At 38.8% G+C, this 23,073-nt stretch overlaps 1 protein-coding gene across 1 annotated transcript in view; it reads left to right on the top strand.

Moving 5' to 3' along the window:
* LOC124616645 (trehalase-like) overlaps window positions 1-23,073 on the top strand; it is a 319,925-nt gene that overhangs the window by 223,875 nt on the left and 72,977 nt on the right. Inside the window, exon 5 of the mRNA XM_047144973.1 lies at window positions 11,697-11,960. Coding sequence (XP_047000929.1) covers window positions 11,697-11,960 — 264 coding nt within the window. The remainder of the gene's footprint in view (window positions 1-11,696; window positions 11,961-23,073) is intronic.

Genomic DNA, 23,073 nt, shown 5'->3' with positions numbered 1-23,073 from the left:
CAACCTATTCCTGGGCCGCTTAGAGGAAGCTTTCTTGGTTACCCAGGCCTGCCAACCCAAAGTTTGGTACACATTTATTGATAACATCTTCATGATCTGGACTCACAGTGAAGAAGAACTCCAGAATTTCCTCTCCAACCTCAACTCTTTTGGTTCCATCACATTCACCTGGTCCTACTCCAAATCCCATGCCACTTTTCTTGATGTTGACCTCCATCTGTCCAATGGCCAGCTTCACACGTCCGTCCACATCAAACCCACCAACAAGCAACAGTACCTCCATTATGACATCTGCCACCCATTCCATATCAAACAGTCCCTTTCCTACAGCCTAGGCCTTCATGGTGAACGAATCTGCTCCAGTCTTGAATCCCTGAACCATTACACCAACAACCTGAAAACAGCCTTCGCATCCTGCAACTACCCTCCAGACCTGGTACAGAAGCAAATAACCAGAGCCACTTCCTCATCTCCTCAAACCCAGAACCTCCCACAGAAGAACCCCAAAAGTGCCCCACTTGTGACAGGGTACTTTCTGGGACTGGATCAGACTCTGAATGTGGCTCTCCAGCATGGATACGACTTCCTCAAATCCTGTCCTGAAATGAGATCCATCCTTCATGAAATCCTCCCCAGTCCACCAAGAGTGTCTTTCCGCCATCCACCTAACCTTCGTAACCTCTTAGTTCATCCCTATGAAATCCCCAAACCACCTTCCCTACCCTGTGGCTCCTACCCTTGTAACTGCCCCCGGTGAAAACCTGTCCCATGCACCCTCCCACCACCACCTACTCCAGTCCTGTAACCCGGAAGGTGTACACGATCAAAGGCAGAGCCACGTGTGAAAGCACCCACGTGATTTACCAACTGACCTGCCTACACTGTGAAGCTTTCTATGTGGGAATGACCAGCAACAAAATGTCCATTCACATGAATGGACACAGGCAGACAGTGTTTGTTGGTAATGAGGATCACCCTGTGGCTAAACATGCCTTGGTGCACGGCCAGCACATCTTGGCACAGTGTTACACCGTCCGGGTTATCTGGATACACCAACCTTTCAGAACTCCGGAGATGGGATCTTGCCCTTCAGTATATCCTCTCTTCTCATTATCCGCCTGGCCTCAATCTCCGCTAATTTCAATTTGCCGCCGCTCATACCTCACATGTCTTTCAACAACATCCTTGCCTCTGTACTTCCGCCTCGACTGATGTCTCTGCCCAAACTCTTTGCCTTTACAAATGTCTGCTTGTGTCTGTGTATGTGCGGATGGATATGTGTGTGTGTGCGAGTGTATACCTGTCCTTTTTTCCCCCTAAGGCAAGTCTTTCCACTCCCGGGATTGGAATGACTCCTTACCCTCTCCCTTAAAACCCACATCCTTTCGTCTTTCGCTCTCCTTCCCTCTTTCCTGATGAAGCAACCGTTTGTTGCGAAAGCTATAATTTTGTGTGTAGGTTTGTGTTTCTTTGTGTGTCTATCAACGTGCAAGCTCTTTCGTTTGGTAAGTCACATCATCTTTGTTTCAGCTTTTGTTAGTCATTGTCCTTTACCCACCTATCCCCTTCCCTGTCCCCATTACAGAAATACACAGCCCTCTATCCCACCAACATACCCACAGCTTTCTACTTCTCTCCCTTTATGCTGTACTCCTCATTCCATGGTAATAGAAGGAGCTGTAGATGGTAAAAACTACAGCAGAAGGCAGAGACTGGAATACGTCTAGCAATTAATTGAGGACATGTGGTGCAAGTACTACTCTGAGATGAAGATGTTGATGCAGGAGAAGAATTTGTGGTGGGCCACATCAAATCTACATCTACATCTACATACATACTCCGCAATCCACAATACGGTGCATGGCGGAGGGTACCTCGTACCACAACTAGCATCTTCTCTCCCTATTCCACTCCCAAACAGAATGAGGGGAAAATGACTGCCTATATGCCTCTGTACGAGCCCTAATCTCTCTTATCTTATCTTTGTGGTCTTTCTGTGAAATATAAGTTGGTGGTAGTAAAATTGTACTGCAGTCAGCCTCAAATGCTGGTTCTCTAAATTTCCTCAGTAGCGATTCACGAAAAGAACGCTTCCTTTCCTCCAGAGACTCCCACTCGAGTTCCTGAAGCATTTCCATAACACTCACGTGATGATCAGACCTACCAGTAACAAATCTAGCAGCCCGCCTCTGAATTGCTACTATGTCCTCCCTCAATCCAATCTTATAGGGATCCCAAACGCTCGATCAGTACTCAAGAATAAGTTGTATTAGTGTTTTATAAGCGATCTCCTTTACAGATGAACCACATCTTCTCAAAATTCTACCAATAAACCGAAGACAACTATCCGCCTTCCCCACAACTGCCATTACATGCTTGTCCCACTTCATATCACTCTGCAGTATTACACCCAAATATTTAATCGATGTGACTGTGTCAAGCGCTACACTACTAATGGAGTATTCTAACATTATCGGATTCTTTTTCCTATTCATCTGCATTAATTTACATTTATCTATGTTTAGAGTTAGCTGCCGTTCTTTACAAAAATCACAAATCCTGTCCAAGTCATCTTGTATCCTCCTGCAGTCACTCAATGACGACACCTTCCCGTACACCACAGCATCATCGGTAAATAGCCACATATTGCTATCCACCCTATCCAAAAGATCATTTATGTAGATAGAAAACAACAGGAGACCTACCAAACTTCCCTGGGGCACTCCAGATGATACTCTCACCTCCGATGAACACTCACCATCGAGGACAACGTACTGGGTTCTATTACTTAAGAAGTCTTTGAACCACTCACATATTTGGGAACCAATCCCATATGCTTGTACCTTAGTTAGGAGCCTGCAGTGGGGCACCAAGTCAAATGCTTTCTGGAAGTCAAGGAATATGGCATCCGTCTGATACCCTTCATCCATTGTTCGCAAGATATCATGTAAAAAAAGGGCGTGTTGCGTTTCGCAGGAGCGATGCTTTCTAAAGCCGTGCTGATGCATGGACAGCAACTTCTCTGTCTCAAGGAAACTCAATATATTCGAACTGAGAATATGTTCGAGAATCCTGCAACAAACAGATGTTAAGGATATTGGTCTGTAATTTTGAGGATCTGTCTTTCTACCCTTCTTATATACAGGCGTCACCTGCATTTTTTTCCAGTCACTCAGGACTTTACGCTGGGCAAGAGATTCGCGATAAATGCAAGCTAAGTAAGGAGCGTGTGCAGTAGAGTACTCTCTGTAAAATCGGTTGGAATCCCATCAGGGCCTGGTGATTAATTTATTTTCAACCCATTCAGCTGCTTCACAACTCCAGGGATATCTACCAGTATGTCCTCCATCCGGGAATCTGTACAAGACTCAAACGGCAGTATGTCAGAAGACTGTCTCACCCATGATTATGTGGGAATAAGAGACCTACAAGTATCTGGACACTAACTTTGGTTCCACTAAGAGCTTTACAAATGAGTAGTATTTTATTGGGTTTAGTAGAGACCTTTCAATAAGATTTTTGTATAGTAGTTGTTGAAGGCTTCATGTGCTCCTCTCTTGACACTTAAATCCACTTTATTCAGCATCACTGTCTGTAACCTTATCCCATATTTTATGGACTATAAGGCACTATGGACTAAAAGATGCACCTTAATTTTTAAGGAATTATAAGTTTGCAAACCCATACCAAAAAATTTCTTAGTTTATAAAACCAAACTGACCTTTAAGATACCTGAAAATCATCATCTGAACTTTCTTCTTCTTTTTCCTCTTCATCGTCATTGTTGTCCTCTTCATATACCAGGTGTAGAAGTATGAAACTGGAATGTGATTGCAATAATTACACATCTGTATTTTGAAACTGATGAACAATATTTTACTCAAAATAATCTCCATTGCTGTTTATATGTTTTTCCCACCTCTCCGGAATTCTATGAATGCCACACCAAAAAAACAGTCTTCTTATGAAGTGAACCAGTCAGTGAGCCACTTTTGCACATTTTCATACAAAGTGAAGCATTGTTCTGTGAGAGCGTGTCCCAGTGATGCAAATAGATGCTAATCGGATGGAGCTAAGTGCAGAGAATAAGCTGCATGCCCCAGCATTTCCCACCTGAATGCCTCAATCGTTTCCCTGACACATTTTGCTATGTGTAATGGGCGTTATCATCGAGCAATATGACTTTGTGTTGTCTTTTCCTGTATACCAGTCATTTATCACATAATGCTTTATTTAAATTGATCATTAGCTGTTAGCAGCAATCAGTGTTAATAGTTCCACCAGATTGTAGCACCTCGTGAAAAATGACACCCTTCTGATATCACCCAACACACATCTTTACAAAGTGATTTGATCTTGCAGTGGATGTCAATGGTTTGCCTGTCTCATACATGATTTACACTGCTTAAGATTCTCAAAATGTATCAATTTTCATCGCTTGTCACTATTCAATGGAGAAATGACTTCCTTTTGTATCTTGTGAGCAGTATTTCACAAATGGTCTTTTGATTTGGTTGCTGTCTTTCATTTAGTTCATGTGGAACTTATTTTCCCACTTTCTGCACGTTTTCCACAGCTTTCAACTGAAGAGAAAAAGGTTTGTGTGTCACATTCAATTGTTCTGCAAGTTCCTGTGAGTTTAGAGTATCATCTTCATCTAATAAGGCCTGCAATTTGTTGTCTTCAAACTTTTTGGTTTCCCACACCTGTCGTTTCTCACATAAAAATCACCACTTTTGAATTTTTTGAACCATTTGAAACACTGTATTTTCCCAAGAGAATGTTTACCAAAAGCTTTGACAAGCATGTGATGCAATTCTGCAGCAGTTTTCTTCAAATGATAACAGATAACCAGTGCTATCCACAAATCATAGTTCTTAGTTGACATGTATATGGATTTGAAACAGACGCCGATCTATGATACTTGGGGCACTGAGTAATATGTACCTGTCAGCTGTTACAGGAAGCAGATGGCACTGCAGACGTGGTGTCATGGGGCCTACACTGACAGCTAACATGACAGTGGCTAATACCATCTCTAGGAAAATTGCGGTTTTATGCTTTTACACCTGGTGTATGAGGGTTTTCAATGCCATAAAGAGGTTTACCCAGTCCACTCTTCTTAAGGTCAGATGTAGGGCAAAATTGGAAAAAACAGAAAAAAGATTTTTTTTTAGTTTCTTTAAGAGTAACATCTCAAAGTTTCATAACTGAATTCTGGCTAGAAATATGTTTTAAAAATCTTTGTTTGGATGTCTGCATTTCCCATGCCCCCTCTTTCCATGCCGTGATTCACACCTTCTCTACACTAGAAAATTTTTGTGCATTATTTTTTCGTTCACAAAATTGAAATGAACTGTAGATGAGTCTAGAAGGCTGTGAGAAAGAGTATGTTTCCATATTCCTTTGTTTACAATGTATTTTTTTAATACTGTGTGTTAGGAACTTATTTCAGGTTTTAGTTTTGCCTGTTCCAATTTGTTTTGCTTGAAATGGGTCATAACAGTGGATACATATTCAGAAAAGTGAGGAAATATCGAATTTCACATGTAAGAGTTACAGGAAATTTAACTAACAGTGTTACAAATGCTGCTGGTAAGTGTGAAGAACAATTTTTGACAAAATCACTGCTGAAAAATACTAATGAAGGAAAGGTGTACTGGCCAAAGATGAGTTTTGCAGTAGATTTAGATTAATTGACAGACTTCTCATACTGAAGAAAGAAATGAAAACCAAGAAATTACAACCTGGAAAGCTACTGGGAGGTGTCAACAGACTGACAGAGAAGGGAATACACACTTTACAAATATATTACGGAAAAGCTATCAGGGATAACTTACATAGTGTGAAAACAATGCAGCAAGCCATGCCGTCAATTTTCATTCATGAACTTTCCACAGGTGATAATCCTCAACATTCCATTTGTGACATACTGTGGTGCAAATATCTTAAGGCAAAAGTGGTGGAAGTTAATAACCCACAAACATGGTTTGCCACTTGCTGTTAGAGATGTTATTAAACCAACTTTCAGCTACCCAGATCAATCCTGAACTGCTGAAAATGGGAGAACACAGAAAACAAATAAGAGCTTCAACCACCTTATGTGGATGCGTTATCCAAAAACAACATATGTGTCCTCAGTTGTTGTGAATATAGCTGGATGTGGTGCCTGTCTGGGTTCAATATTAGAAAAGTAGGTAGAATTTAATGCTTGCAGTGATAGGCTTCCATCCAGGTGCATTCACACGAAGATACTCAGAAGCATAAATGAAGCATGACTGGACAAAGCTAAAGCAGCAGAAGAAAAATTGCAAAAGCTGGCTAGGTAAAGGAGACGGAAAGAGATTAGTCCAGGAAGATAATAAAGATTTTGGATATGGTCAGTATTAGTCTATAGTGGTATGGAAATATTGTCAAAAATTGAAATAAAAACTTGAAATGCAGATTGCCATAAACCAACTTTTTGAGCTATTATGATTCTTTTTTCAGGAACTATAAAAGCTAACATCCTGAAATGTAGCATAGTCCTTAAGTATTACTTACTAAATAATACTGTGCAGAACTTTTCCATTATCTTTTCTTTGAGAAAATTTCTCCTTCAAAATTTGAGAAAAATGAAGCAGTCCTGAGTGACACAAAACTGAAAAATTAATTTCAAAGCAACTATGACTTTAAGCAAAAATCTGTTCCATTTTATTGGCCTCTTATGAAGATGTGAACTGTGAAATTCCAGTTTTATTGCTTGATTAGTCTACGAGGAAAGGTACATTATAGAAACAATGGTAATTAAAAATTCAAAGTCTTCTAAAATGTATGTAGCTCGGCATTTTCATACAAAAACTGCACAGAACATCAAGCATTATGTTTTACATAATAGTCTCAAGTTCTACCGTTTTAGCTGTGATATTTTTGGAGATATATATGTTTGAGTACAGGAATGCATTTTGCTGTATGCCTGTCCTTAAGAGATTCAACAATAATGTCTTTTGTCACTTTAGACCACGACTGTTTTATTCACTGACATACTTGTTTGATTGTAGATCCTTTTAAAGCTTCATTCAGTGCAAATTCATGTTGGGTTTCATCCATCATCCGTTTGCTCCATTCCTCTCTCATATGTACTTTAAATTGTTTGTTTATCGAGACATCAAGAGGTTGCACTTGAGAAGTAAGTCCTCGCAGAATAACAGCAAGCTCTACATTTCCTTGTCTCAATTTCTCTTTCACAGTATTTTCAAAATGTCTTTTAAACTGATGTAGGAAAAGAAGAGAATCTTCTCCAATAAAGCATCTTTCCGTCTCTCCCTCAATCTGTTAATTCATAATTTCATATCACCCTCATCCATCCAACCATTGTCATGTATGTGATCAACACCTAGCAATATTTCAGAAGGTTTTGGCATTGTTTTCCACTCAAAAATGAAATGATCATTGGATTAAGTTTAGTACCATCACTGCATCATGGAAGAACAACAGTGTACCGTATTTACTCGAATCTAAGCTGCACTCGAATCTAGGTTGCACCTGAAAAATGAGACTCAAAATAAAGAAAAAAAAAAAAAATTTCACGAATCTAAGCCACACCTGAAATTTGAAACTTGAAATTCAAGGGGAGAGAACAGTTTTAGGCCACACCTCCAAATCGAAACAAAGTTGGTCCATTGTAATATGAGACACAATTTAGGTCAAATGAATTATGATACAGCTACAGTAGTTTGGTTCGAGTCATAAGATTAGCAGTTAAGCTTTACCAGGTAGCCATTGCTATGCGTCAGGCACTCCGTCCATATTTATACGGGTACCCTTCCTTTTTCACATGCTTCGTCTGGTTTGAATCGATTGGTTATTTATTTTGCTTTGATCTGATAAGTGCTGTTTTCTTTGTTATAGGTATTTACGTCACTATAATCTGAAAATGAATTGCTGTACTGTGTCATGCATTGTTTGTCGCATTCTGATAATGAGTGTTTACGGCCTGTCGCCGCTCGCGGCATGTCTTGATTTTGTGCACGCTACCGCCGCTTACAATTAAAAAAAAAAGAGAGGAATCGTCTCATTAGCAAAACAATGGCAAGAGACTGCTATTTGTTGTTACTTACACTGCTGCTTTCTTTGATAATGATCAACAAGAACCAAATAATAGACTGCGTATGATAGAACATGTTCTGAGCGAGAGTTAGGATAAAATTGTTCTCCGTTTGAAAATCTCTGCGGCCACTTCTTTAGTACATCAAATTCTGCAGAGAAATTAGAGTCATCTTGACTGTATCACTATTAGGCATAAGAATAATACGAATATAAACATGACACGGTATGTATATTCTTCCGCGTTCGCTGTTGTCTCACTCTAGTTTCGTAGTTTATTAGGCAGAAAGGATTTAAATGAGATAGCAGCAAACATGAAAGAATACATGGCAAAATGTTTATATTCATATTATTCTTATGGTGAAGAGAATAATGCATGTGATTCACATTTCATCAGGTTCCTATTAGCAACCATCTCTTCTCACAGGTAGGAAAAAATTCAGAACGTAGAGATGGCCATATTGTCAAACATCCCAAACAGTCTTGCCAGTCAGATTTTCATAGTACACTGAAATTCTGCTACATTCAAAGATGAGCAATATGGAATTTGTATTTACTTCGCTGGATAATGTATGAAAATGCAGTGGTCGAAACTCGGGGTGGAGAAAAACAGCTCATCTTCCACCTTTTATTTTTTTAAATTTATTTACTTACGCAGAGGTTTTGGCACCAGTATTTATCTTTGTGCCTAAAAAGCATGCCTGTGTAGCGCTACATGTATTTGGTGGCAGAAGTTACTTGTGGCAGCACCTAGCGACATTTTTCAGAACTTCCGCTTGCTTTGCACTCGATCCTAAGCCGCAGGCGGTTTTTTGTATTACAAAAACCAGAAAAAAAGTGTGGCTTAGATTCGAGTAAATATGGTAGTGCATATTTTCATTTCATGTGTTTTTATAGTTAAACTTTTAACATCTTTTATGGCAAAAGTTCCGTTACTCAGCACATCAAGTTTTAGAGGAGTTTTGTCCATATTTGCTATTTGACTTACTTCCACACTTTTTTTTTTTTTTTTTTTTTTTTTTTTTTTTTTTTTTTTTTAATAAAGCAACACAATGGTGATAGTGACATTTCCTGAGATATTTTGGTATTTGTTCACATGCTAAGTCTGTGATGCATCATAAACCTGTAGCACGAACTCCACGCTTGATGCCTGTTAGGTTCCATTGTAGCACTGGCTTATGAGCATGTATTTGAATAATTTTGTATTAATTTCAATACCGTTTTGATATTGAATCCATTTCAATATGCAATCTTCTTGTTTTGACCACATTTCATTCAGTCCTCTATTTGTGTGTTTAAGGCTTCCTCATTTTTTCAGTTCTTCTCTATTAGCCCACCAGTTGTGAATGTTTCTTTTTTTTGGTTGGTGGATGGCTGAAATGCCACTTAGCTGCTTTGTTTCCATGTTCTTCTGCATATTCTATTACTTTCAATTTACACTCCACATCATATGAATGTCTTTTATTTTTTGTCCATTATGAAACTAGCTACTAACAAAAATATTGTACAGTTACCGATAACACAAATCACTTTCAGTTAAAGTTCAGTGGCAGTGTAGACTGCAGTGACACATCATAGGCTAGATGGAAGGGCAGGAGGAGTACAGTGTTAGCAGGCTTGCATTCGTCTCATTGGTGCACTACCACTGCCAGTTGATTCCTATGTTGTCAGATAGAGATAGGTTTCCCATGGCATTGAATACATGGCCATTTTTAAGACTGGTGGGAGTTTTAAATCAAACACCAAACCTTTTTATATTAATTTAAAGTATAAGATGCACCTGAATTTTGGAGGTAATTTTTCAAAGAAAAAAGTGCCTCTTATAGTCCATAAAATATGGTGCTTTGTTTAAAACATATTATGCACTTGTATCTCTTTCCTTAGAAGTTTCTTTATGGTAGCTGTCTACAGTGCAGGGATGGTCGACTCATCAAGGACTATGGACCTAGGTACATATTAATGAAGTGCATGAACAATTATTCCTTTAAATTTCCATGACTTCCCTTGTATGTGATCCTGTCAGGAACTAAATCTTCCACATTTCATATTGAGGTATACCTCTGAATCTCATATGCTGAATGTAATCATTCTACTTGTTTTAGTTGCCCTTTGTATTTTGGTAATCATTGTTGCTACAACTGACTCATGGTCATCTATATCCATTTCAGTGTGGACATTCTTGTTGCCATATGATCTGATAGAGACTGCCTGATAAAAAAAAAGTTGAAGCACCCAGAAGAGGAGGAAATTAAATGAAACTTCAAGGGTTGAGAGTGCATGTGCCATTATTATAGTGATTATAAAATCGAGTCAAATTTATGAAGTACTTGTCGGTATGAGCCTATGTATCAGTATGATGGTGTGGATTGATTCAGCTGGGAAGAGTGCCATAAAGCAGTCATATCCTCCTCTGAGACAAGTTGGCTCACAACTGTTGCAGCTGGCCCTCAATATCTGGGATACTGACACCAGGACAGAGATGATGTATGAGCTGTTCCTACAAATGTCCTATCAGGGACAAATCTGGGAATCATGCTGGTCACAGGAGTACTTTAAGTAATGCAGACAGTTCATAGAGACTTGTGTCATGTTGGGATGAGGATCATCCTGTTGAAAAATGGCACCCTGATACTGTCAGCCGAGAGATAACACATGAGGATTCAGGATGTCTGTAATACTGAAACAGAGCAACTTGGAAGCTCCTGTCCACTCATATTACACCACTAGTAATAATTAATATTTTCTGTCTTTAATTTCTGTTTGAATTTTTGTAAAACATATATGTAATATAGGCATGAATCTATCCAGCTAGCAGTTCCATTTTAGTTAATTATTTTAGTAGAGTCTCATGTCAGCCAATGCAAATATGTAATTAGTTTTCTTTGAAACCAAGTTTTTAAAAGTTGTTCCTATTTGAGAGTTCTCCTACAGTACATAATGGGGAAAACATTTGAGCAAATAGATAGATTTGATAACAGTGGAATAACTTATAAACAAGACTGAGATTGAGACTTTATAGTATAGTATTTTGATTTTACTGAAACAAATTAACTTAAAAGATAATTAATGTTAAATTTCAAACACACCCAGATTTCCCATTGCAAATTTTGCCATAGTGTTTGTTAGATTACAACTTTTAGCGCCAAACTTATGTTTCTCTAAATTTCCTGGACTGAATGACACACATCACTATGTAATTAAGCCATTAATTAAGAATGAACTAAAATTGGCATAAACATTTACAAATAAAGCACCTGTGCTTGTTGTAAGTGGGCTCTTTCCAATGTGGATGCATAACATGGATCCAGTTTATATTTTTATTTTCATAAACCACCATATATGAAGATATAACTGCTGTCATAACATGTAGTCTGTCTGAATTAGCAAAATCTATCCTAGCCATTGCTGTATGGAATACAATTGTTCACTGTACATTTGAACTGGTGATGATTAATTGACCCCTATCCTTTCATTCAGCTGGATAGCAAACTTTGTGGAAGACTAATATTTTATACCACAAAAAGATTCAGTGATACCTTGGTCTTCTATAGCACATTCACTAATTATCGGTGAGTAAAGTATCAAATTAATACCTCAAATTTTATTTACAGGAACGAGTTTCTATTGATAAAATAATTGCTTATCTCAAAGAGAACAAAATTGATCGTTATCCTGGTGGTGTCCCTACATCCCTGGATTATACTGGAGAACAGTGGGACTATCCAAATGCATGGCCACCACTGCAGGGTATAATTATACAAGGATTGGACCTGACAGAATACCCAAGAGCCCAGAAATATGCATATGAACTTGCACATACATGGGTTCAGTCAAATTATAAGTCATATAAAACAGATGGATATATGTATGAAAAGGTAGGTAATCTGTCACTATTTATTAATTATAAAAGTTTCAAAAGATTAATATTTTTACATCTTCTAAAGAAATTGTAGTAGGAAAAAAATTACTACAGTAGCAGTGGTTTTTGCAGCAGAGAAAATTTGTGAAATACTCCAAAGTTTTGTATATGAATAACCACTTGAGATTGAATGATTTGTCCATCTGAATTATTTCATTAAAATCTTTGTGGTTTAAAAGCTGTGCCATCTTGAATGAAACATTCCAGCTATCAATAGCTGTCTCCACAATCGTCATCAGTAGATAAAATGACTGACTGCAAGAGCTGGCTTGGTGTTCTGCTTGTATAGATGGAATAACAGCACCTAGGACCTTTCAGAAAGGGCTGAAGTGACACATACACCAAAGGCAAGTTGAACATCTCATAGTCAATGTGTCCTGCTGCAGAACTGAGTGATGTCAGGAGGTACGAGGGGCTGGTGCATTTGAAGCTGCCCTCTCACCTCACTACAAGCATCAAGCCTCCAATACTGCTTTCAGTCAATGTCCAATATGTGCCTCATAAACTGCAGTTGATTGCACCTAGTTTCCTCAATGGTTGCCAGAATAGCCTCTTCAAAAATTTGAATGAAGCACCCAGGCATACACAGCCATTGCATCTAGTGCTACTTGCCATCCCTTGGTGTCATTGTTCTAAGGAATACCACTTTTCACTCCATGTTTGAACTCATGACAATTAATTCACCCCTGTTCTTTATACTGAATCTTGTCCAAGCAATCTCTCATGTAGCTTTCATTTATATCTTGGTCGATTTGAGTTGTGTGCTACAACAAATACATCACTTCAGTTTCCCATCAGCACACTGATGCAAGTCAGCGTACAGCAACTCTACACACACTGACTGGTACTTGACTGCCAACAGTTTTCACCATGCTACACACAAGAAAATGGTCATGAACACTTTAGTACACAGGACAAAGATTATATCTTATAATGACCAACTAGAGTCTGAATTTCAGAATTTGAAGTGTATGCTCCCGGAAAATGGTTACAGGAAGGAAGAAATTGCAAAATCTTTCAGGTGCCATTAACAAAAGATGCCTCACGAATTGGTTGAAGAGGTCAGGCCAGCTGCATTCCTTCTATATGGTGGAGCAACGATTAGCAAGATAGGAAACATGCTAAACAGATGTTGACTGCCTAAGTACTTCATCCAAAAATTACCTTGAGGAGTTAATCAGAGTAAAAACTCTTCGAGATAACATCTTAGACCTTCTAGTGACAAACACACCCAAAGTATTTGAATCATTTAGTGCAGAACATGGAATCAGTGCTCAAAAGGCCATTGGAGCATCACTGAACAGCTGTAAATAGCAATACAAAGAATGGCAGGAAGATCTTTCTGCTTATGAAAAGTGACAAGAAACAGATTCCAGATTACCTGACTGGTTAGTAAAGAGATTTCATCTCCTATACTAACAATATTGAGTATCAATGGGCAACATTAAAGAGCATTGCTGTGGTTCAACAGCTGCATTAGGAAACTGCTATGAAAACAAAAAGAGCTTCACTGCAATTTTAAATGCATCCAAAGCCTCACAGACAAAGAAAATCCAAATGAAGCCAAAATTAGCATATGGAGAGAGTCATGTGTTAAGGCTTCAAAGAGTTTGGAAGTAAAATTTGTCTACCAGCTTGACAGAAAATCGTAAGTTTGAGTCTTATGTTAAATCAGTAAACATATCAAAGCCATATGTTCACTCTGTGACCATAACGGCACTGAAACAGAGGATCACACAGAAAAGGGCAAAACACTAAACATCTCTTTCCAAAACTGTTTCACAGAGCAAGATCACATTGTAACGCCTAATTTAAATCATTACACAAATGACAGAATAGCTGCTATTGAAATAAGTGACTATGGGATGGCAAAGCAGCAGGAGTTGATCAACAGAGGGAAGACCACCCTACCTGACGGGATACCAGTATGATTCTACATAGAGTATGTGAAGGAACTTGCCCCTCTTTTAGCAGCAGTGCACCCTAGGTCTTTGGAAGAGTGAAGTGTTCCCGCTGATTGGAAAACAATGCAGGTCATTCCCATTTTCAAGAAGGGTCATGAAACAGACACACACTGATGCTGGTCAGTTGTAGAATTTTGGAACATGTTTTATGCTCACATGTTATGACATTTCTGGAGACTGAAAAATCTCCTCTGTAAAAACCAACATGGTTCCAAAAACATTATTTGTTTGAAACCCAGCTCCCTCTGTTTGTCCATGAGACACAGAAATCAGTAGATACAGGCATGCGGGTAGATGCCTTGTGATTGGAGTGGAAAGCAAACAGAACACAACATGTTATTCTGAACAGAAAGAAGTCTTCAGATACAAAAGTATCTTTGCTTGTGCTCCAGGGGACTGTTATAGGACCATTACTTTTCACAATATGTATGTAAATAACCTACTAGATAACACTGGATGTCCCATGAGGCGATCTGGACTGAGGGTGAGGACACCCTATCCACACTCCTCCAGAACCTCAACAACTTCTCCCACATTTCCTTCACCTGCTGCTACTCGACCCTACAAGCCATCTTCCTAGATGTTGACCTACACCTCAAAATGGCTACATCAGTCCCTCTGTCCATATAAAATCTATTAACTGCCAGAAGTACCTCCACTCCGACAACTGCCACCCATTCCATACCAAAAAGTCCCTTCCATACAGCCCAGCCACCTGTGGTCATTGCATCTGCAGTGATTAGTAGTCACTCTTGAAATGCATCAAGGATCTCACTGAAGCCTTCACAGACCATAATTATCCTCCCACCCTTGTACATAAACAATTCTCCCATGCCTTATAGCTGGCCGAAGTGGCCGTGCGATTAAAGGCGCTGCAGTCTGGAACCGCAAGACCGCTACGGTCGCAGGTTCGAATCCTGCCTCGGGCATGGATGTTTGTGATGTTCTTAGGTTAGTTAGGTTTAACTAGTTCTAAGTTCTAGGGGACTAATGACCTCAGCAGTTGAGTCCCATAGTGCTCCGAGCCATTTGAACCATTTTGAACCATGCCTTATATTTCCAGTCTCCCACCACCTCCCAAAGTCCCACTGTCTAACCACAGAGGAAAATTACCCTTGTAACTCAGTACCACCCAGGACTGAAGCAATTGAATTATATTCTCCGCCAGTGTTTCGACCACCTCTCATAGTGCCTTCAAATTAGAAATTTCCTACCCACTAGCTTTCACACCTCTCCCACAATAGTATTCTGCTGTCCACCAAACCTACAAAACATACTTGTCCATCCCTACACAACACCTTACCTCATCACTCATACCCCTGTAATAGACCTAGCTGCAAGACCTGTCCCATACATCCTCCCACCACAAACTACTTCACTCCTGTCACAAACATCCCATCAAAGGCAGGGGTACCTGTGGAAACAGTCATGTGACCTACAAGCTAACCTACAACCACTGTGCTGCATTCTATGTGAGTATGACAACCAACAATCTGCCTGTCCGCATGAGTGGCCACTGACAAACTGTGGCCTAGAAACAAGTAGACCACCCTGTTGCTGAGCACACTGCCAAACATGACATCTTTGATTTCAATTACTGCTTCACAGCTTGTGCCATATGGATTGCTCCCACCAAAACCAGCTTTTCCAAATTGTGTTGGTGGGAGCTTTCCCTGCAATGCACCCTACATCCCCGTTATCCTCCTTGCCTCAACCTTTGTGAGTCCCTGTCCACATCCATCCAGCTCCTTCCCTGTTCCCATTCCAGCACTACACAGCCCTCATTCCACCATCGCACCCTGTTTTTACTTTTCTCCTTTACTGCTACTGCCCCACTCCCCACCTCTCCCCTGCCCACTGTCTAACCTCCAGCACTTCACTGTCCACTACCCCTACCCATTTATCCCTCCTTATCCCTGCCCCAGCCTCCTCCTTACCCTCACCCAGTTGCCACTCCATCATGCACTGGTGCTGCTGTTCGCAGTGTGGTTTCAGTTACATGAGACTGCAGCCGTGTGTATGAGTTGCGTTTGCGCGCACGTGTTTGTGTGTGTGTGTGTGTGTATGTGTGTGTGTGTGTGTGTGTGTGTGTGCATGAGCATGTGCATGTGCATGTGTGTGTCATATGATGATGACTTTACTGGTTGAAAGCTTTATTTGTGACAGTGTCTTTGTATTGCCCATCTGCAACTCAGCATCTCCACTACATGGTGAGTAGCAACCATCCTTTTCATAATATTGTTAGTTTATCAGAAGAAATTGTATCTACCTTCAAGTGTCTGCCATTTCAGCTTCTCCAGCATCTGTGTGCCCTGCAGAATCCCAAAATGTACAACCAATGGTTTATGGATTAGATTCACATGTTGCAACTATACATTGACATCAGCTGTTTGCAACAGATGAAAATTTGTATCAGACTTGGACTTGAATCTGAATCCTAACATTTTTCATAATCTTTACCACAGCAGTAAACATCAGTGACAAGGTCTGTTCCTTCACATGTGCTTGCAGCTGCCAGTCATCATCACCATCATCATCATTTATCATTATCGTTTAAGACTGATTATGCCTTTCAGTGTTCAGTCTGGAGCATAGCCCCCCCCCCCCCCCCCTATAAAATTCCTCCATGATCCCCTATACAGACACTGTATAAATAGAGACTTTGTAACCATGAACAATAATCAAATTGAAGATCAGGGATACATCTGTTATTGATTCCCGCATCTTCCCAAGGTTATTGATCATAAATGTCACATACTGCTATTAATGAAATTGCACTATTATGGTGTTAAGTGGAAAGCAATAAATATTTTGCAATCATTTAATGAAAATATGCAGTGGTGTGCAGGTGTAAAATGTAGCATTTGCAATATATTGGAAAATGAGTATTCAACTGTAGAGGAGGTTAAATAGTGAGTACTGCAAGATTAAGACATACTTTATATTGTTTACATAAATGTCATGCCAAAAGCTGTGGATATACTCTGATAACATGTCTCTAGTATTCAAAGATGTTTCCAGCTTGCTGCTAGTTGCCCGTAACTACAAACCATGATGTTTCAATTGAGCAGCTGCCAGTCATCATCACCATCATCATCATCATCATCATTTATCATCATCATTTAAGACTGATTATGCCTTTCAGTGTTCAGTCTGGAGCATAGCCCCCCCCCCTATAAAATTCCTCCATGATCCCCTATTCAGTGCTAACATTGGTGCCTCTTCTGATGTTAAACCTATTACTTCAAAATCATTCTTAACCGAATCCAGGTACCTTCTTCTTGGTCTGCCCCGACTCCTCCTACCCTCTACTGCTGAACCCATGAGTCACTTGGGTAAACTTGCTTCTCCCATGCATGTAACATGACCTCACCATCTAAGCCTGTTCGCCCTGACTGCTACATCTATAGAGTTCATTCCCAGTTTTTCTTTGATTTCCTCATTGTGGACACCCTCCTGCCATTGTTCTCATCTACTAATACCTGCAATCATCCTAGCTACTTTCATATCTGTAACCTCAACCTTATTGATAAGGTAACCTGAATCCACCCAGCTTTCGCTCCCATACAACAAAGTTGGTCGAAAGATTGAACGGTGCACAGATAACTTAGTCTTGGTACTGACTTCCTTCTTGCAGAAGATAGTAGATCATAGCTGAGCGCTCACTGTATTAGCTTTGTTACATCTCGCTTCCAGTTATTTCACTATGTTGCCATCCTGTGAGAATATGCATCCTAAGTACTTGAAACTGTCCACCTGTTCTAACTTTGTTCCTCCTATTTGGCACTCAACTGTTTATATTTCTTTCCCACTGACATTACTTTCGTTTTGGAGATGCTAATCTTCATACCATAGTCCTTACATTTCTGATCTAGCTCTGAAATATTACTTTGCAAACTTTCAATCGAATCTGCCATCACAACTAAGTCATCCGCATATGCAAGACTGCTTATTTTGTGTTCACATATCTTAATCTCACCCAGCCAGTCTATTGTTTTCAACATATGATCCATAAATAATATGAACAACAGTGGAGACAGGTTGCAGCCTTGTCTTACCCCTGAAACTACTCTGAACCATGAACTCAATTTACTGTCAACTCTAACTGGTGCCTGACTATCCATGTAAAGACCTTTAATTGCTTGCAAAAGTTTGCCTCCTATTCCATAATCTCGTAGAACAGACAATAACTTCCTCCTAGGAACCCGGTCATATGCCTTTTCTAGATCTATAAAGCATAAATACAGTTCCCTGTTCCACTCATAACACTTCTCCATTATTTGCCGTAAGCTAAAGATCTGGTCCTGACAACCTCTATGAGGCCTAAACCCACACTGATTTTCATCCAATTGATCCTCAACTAATACTCACACTTTCCTTTCAACAATACCTTAGAAGATTTTACCCACAATGCTGATTAAAGAGATACCTCTGTAGTTGTTACAATCTTTTCTGTTTCCATGTTTAAGGATTGGTGTCATTAGTGCTTTCGTCCAGTCTGATGGAACCTGTCCCAACTCCCAGGCCATTTCAATTATCCTGTGTAGCCATTTAAGACCTGACATTCCACTGTATTTGACGAGTTCCGACTTAATTTCATCCACCCCAGCTGCTTTATTGCACTGCAATCTATTGACCATTTTCTCCATTTCCTCAAATGTGATCCTATTTCTGTCATCATTCCTATCCCATTCTACCTCAAAATCTGAAACATTACTGATCAAATTTTCATCTACATTGAGCAACTCTTCAAAATATTCCCTCCATCTGCCCAAGGCATCCACAGGTTTCACCAGCAGTTTTCCTGACCCGTCCAAAATACTTGTCATTTCCTTCTTACCTCCCTTTTGAAGACTGCTAATTACACTCCAAAATGGTTTTCCAGCAGCTTGGCCCATAGTCTCCAACCTGTTTCCAAAGTCTTCCCAAGATTTCTTCTTGGATGCTGCAATTATCTGTTTGGCTTTGTTTCTTTCTTCAACATAACTTTCTCTGTCTACCTGAGTTCTAGTATGTAGCCATTTTTGATATGCCTTCTTTTTCCTTTTACAGGCTGCCTTGACTGTGTCATTCCACCAAGCTGTTTGCTTCATCCTACCTTTACACACTACTGTTCCAAGACATTCTTTAGCAACTTCTAGTGCTGTGTCCCTGTACCTTGTCCATTCTTTTCCAATGACTGTAATTGACTACATTCAACTAACTGGTACCGTTCTGAGATCACTGTTATGTACTTGTGCCTGATTTCCTTATCCTGAAGTTTCTCCACTCTTATCCTCTTACATATGGACCTGACCTCCTGCACTTTCGGCCTCACAATCCCAATTTCACTGCAGATTAAATAATGATCAGTGTCATCAAAGAATCCCCTGAATACACGTGTGTTCCTCACAGCCTTCCTGAATTCCTGATCTGTTATTATATAGTCAATGACAGATCTGGATTCCCCTGCCTTCCCAAGTATACCGGTGAATGTTCTTATGTTTAAAAAAGGAGTTTGTGATTGCTAAGCCCATACTGGCACAGAAATCCAAGAGTTGTTTCCCGTTCCTGTTGGCCTCCATATCCTCTCCAAATCCAGTCATCTACAGGTGAAAATTTCTTAGATTTTTCTGTTCTCCGGGAAAATTTTAAAAATCCACATATTTTTAGTCATCAGTAAATCAGCAAAAGACTTACAAGGGAAGGCCACGATGTTGGGATCATGGATTTAGTTCATGCTTTGCACACCTTTTGTGAGCCATTAAAACAACATAACGTGTAAGTAGTAAGACGTACTGCTCTGGTAATTACAAAAAAATTGCAAGAGAAGTTTCATGAACCTGTTATGTGGCTGTGATATACCTACCTAAAGGTACTGATGACAAGATGTCATTGTGGTCAAGTGGTTAGCATTTGCGGTTAGCAAGCAGGGCATAGACAAAATGATAGTTCAAGCCCTGCTTCTGCTTATTTTCCAGTCTGTATTTTTTTCATCACTGGTCACATTATTTGATTTATATGATATTTGAGAGGTAATACAATGAAAAATAAAAACCATGACCATTTTCATGAAGTTTTCATGAATTTCACATGTCATTGATTATTTGTATTTTTAATTAATTTTTCAAGGACAATGGACAGGCTAGGGAAGCCCAAGTCATATCTTGATAAATATTTATGCGAATGATGCTATTCACAATCAGTAATATAGTAAGTTACAATGTGCCAGACCACAATAGTAGTGTACAATTACTCTTCAAATGTGCACTCGACATCGTACATTGTGGGATGGTATTTGTCATACAGACATGGAAAACATAAATTGAAACTTCATGCAAATACATGTGTTTGTTCTTTCATTATATTATCCTTCAATCTGTTACCATGAATGGCCACCAATGAACTATGGCCAAAAAACAGCTGGACCATCCAGTTCCTGAGTATGCTGCCCAACACAATATTCTTGGTTTTAATGACTGCTTCACAGACTCTGCCATCAGGATCTTTTCTACCTACACCAGCTCTCTGAATTGTACAGGTGGAAACTATCCCTGCCATATATCCTATGTTTCTGTACCTCTCCTGTACCTTTGTTAGTCACTGCCGTTTGCCCACCTATTCCCTTCCCTGTTCTCACTCCAGCATTAAACATCTTTCTTTCCATGAATGCATCCACAGACCTGTACTTCTCTCCATTTTGGTGTTGAAACTACACATTGTTCAAAGTTTAATTTACAGAAATTACAATTAAAACTTAACTCATTAAATTAACTGAATACATCAAAAAATTGCATCTTCTTAACAGTTTCTTCTACTGCAAGGGTTAAGCCGAATTATTTGCTTAAATCATAAAATTAACATATGTAGTGATGCAAACAATACTTTTGGCAAAACTGTAAATTACTTTGGAATTGATTAAGGACTGGCTTTGCTAACATGTTTTCAAATAGATCCAAATAGGTCCTTTAAAATAACTGTTAGTTGTTCCTCCAGATGTTTATTGTTAGTGCAGCGTTTAAATTTGTTTATATGTCAACAATAGAATTTAAGTTATGAAACTATTACAGATTTCGACCTATAGTGAAAGATACTAACTAGTAATAGTCAAAATAAATTAGAAAATCAATTACATATATAAAAGTGAGCACAAAATTAGATCTGGTGTTATATTCTTTAAAACTAAGGACCAATATTTCTCTTATACTAATGTTTGGTAATGATAATTAATTCAAAATGAAAAAATGAATTTTAGGAAGGATGATGACAAAATGAGAGGGGAATTGTCACATCACCCCCTTAGTGGATTGACAAGAGAGATATTGTTAATAGCTAACTGGACAATTCAGTGACCACAAGTGATGCCAGAAATTGGATTTAGCAATGTACACACACAAAAATATTACATATGAAATCTTATCAAAAACTACAGTACTTTTTCTTTTCCTTTTTTCAAATTTATACTTACACTAACTGGCCATACGAAAATTCCCATACAAAATATTTACATACAGATCACAAAATATCTACAAGTTATACTTTCAACAAAATTTATGCATCTTCATCAAAATTTTTGGGTTAAATAAGGATTCCATTTTAAAACATATACCACTTTGTACAAGTCCTATCTTGTTAAACAAAATAAATCCTCATGGGTTGGGGAAAAAAATTAAATTACTCTGTGCATTGCTCTTCATTTGCTCAATGTTCAGTATTTTTCACAAGCACTTTCACTTTTTCAGTGAGCTTTAACACACTTTCTGACTTATCTCTCCATGCCTTCAATAGGTCCAAGAGGCAGTTAGTTGGGAAATACACTGCGATCAGTTCCCTTGGAGGTCGTTCTCCTCTGCCACAGTACATGAAAAAGCCAGAAAAAACATCCCACTTTAGTACACTTCCTTTTTCTCCTAACTTCAGTCTAAGAAAATGTTTAACCCTAAGGGCAAATGATAGAAAATAAATACATAGTTCTCATAACGTTACAACAATTAACAATAAAATTGACTATAATATGAAAGGTGTGGACTAGTAACAATTTAAAATCAAGTGCACATTACACTACCAACACCGTACTCTAAGTCATAACTGTCTGAAACTGTCTAAACGTGAAAGATCTGGGCTTCTTTTCCATTTGCAAAATAGCAAAAACTCAAGATGTGCAGCAGTATAGATTTACTAATTATTACTTTATGAAAGAACTTAGTTACTACATAACTTAGTTACTACTCAAATCAAAATTACAGGGACAGAAGTTGTACAAAATCACTGCTCCACTTCTCTACTCAACTCTGAGCACTATTCTTATACAATCATAAAATTAAATCCTTACAAAATCACAAAATGTTACCAAATGGGTGACCTGACATAATATCCACATCAGCCTAGCACCACAGTTATCAGTTAACCAGCAAAATTATTGTTCTTTGTTCCAGTGTTCGCACTTTATGCTCATAATTCTTCAGAGCACAAATAGAAGTTTTCAGATAACATGTAGGTCCAATGATGCAGCATTATATTATTTATACCTCATTTTGTTAATCTCTCACTCCAGCCAGCTGCTGTGTCGTGAATTGCCCAATATAAACAGCACCTAATGTTACCTGGTTCACAAATAGATAATTAATACAGTTACACCACATTTGTTTGTATACAGTTATCTTTTTCATTACTCAATCATGTCTGTCAGCTCCATTATTTTGCTTACCTTTCTTACTTAGTTAACTAGTGGAGTGCATTCTCAAAAAAATATCCCTATTGCACAGAGAGGCTCCCAACCATTAATACCCTAACATTATTCTTTGTTTTATTATATCATTATTGTTTCATTATCTAGTAAATAAACACCAGCTCTGCTTATCTAATTCAAAATTGATTCTACAGAAAAACACTCCACAGTAACAAATCCTTATGCTAAGGCAAACTTAACCCTCCTTACTGATCAGTCAAAATTATTACTTAGAAAAACTATTATTTCACTGTATTCCATCAATTTGCTTCATTTTCTGCCCTGAAGGGCAATATATATACAAACCTTGATTATTCTTTTCACACACATTACTCCAGGCAACTATCTTTCAAGTTATAATTCCTTAATGTTAGAAACAGCTATACCATGACAACACC

Source organism: Schistocerca americana, chromosome 5 (genome assembly GCF_021461395.2).
Source record: "Schistocerca americana isolate TAMUIC-IGC-003095 chromosome 5, iqSchAmer2.1, whole genome shotgun sequence".
NCBI lineage: Eukaryota > Metazoa > Arthropoda > Insecta > Orthoptera > Acrididae > Schistocerca > Schistocerca americana.
The sequence above is the reverse complement of the archived record's forward strand: the minus strand, read 5'-3'. Positions and strand labels throughout refer to the sequence as shown.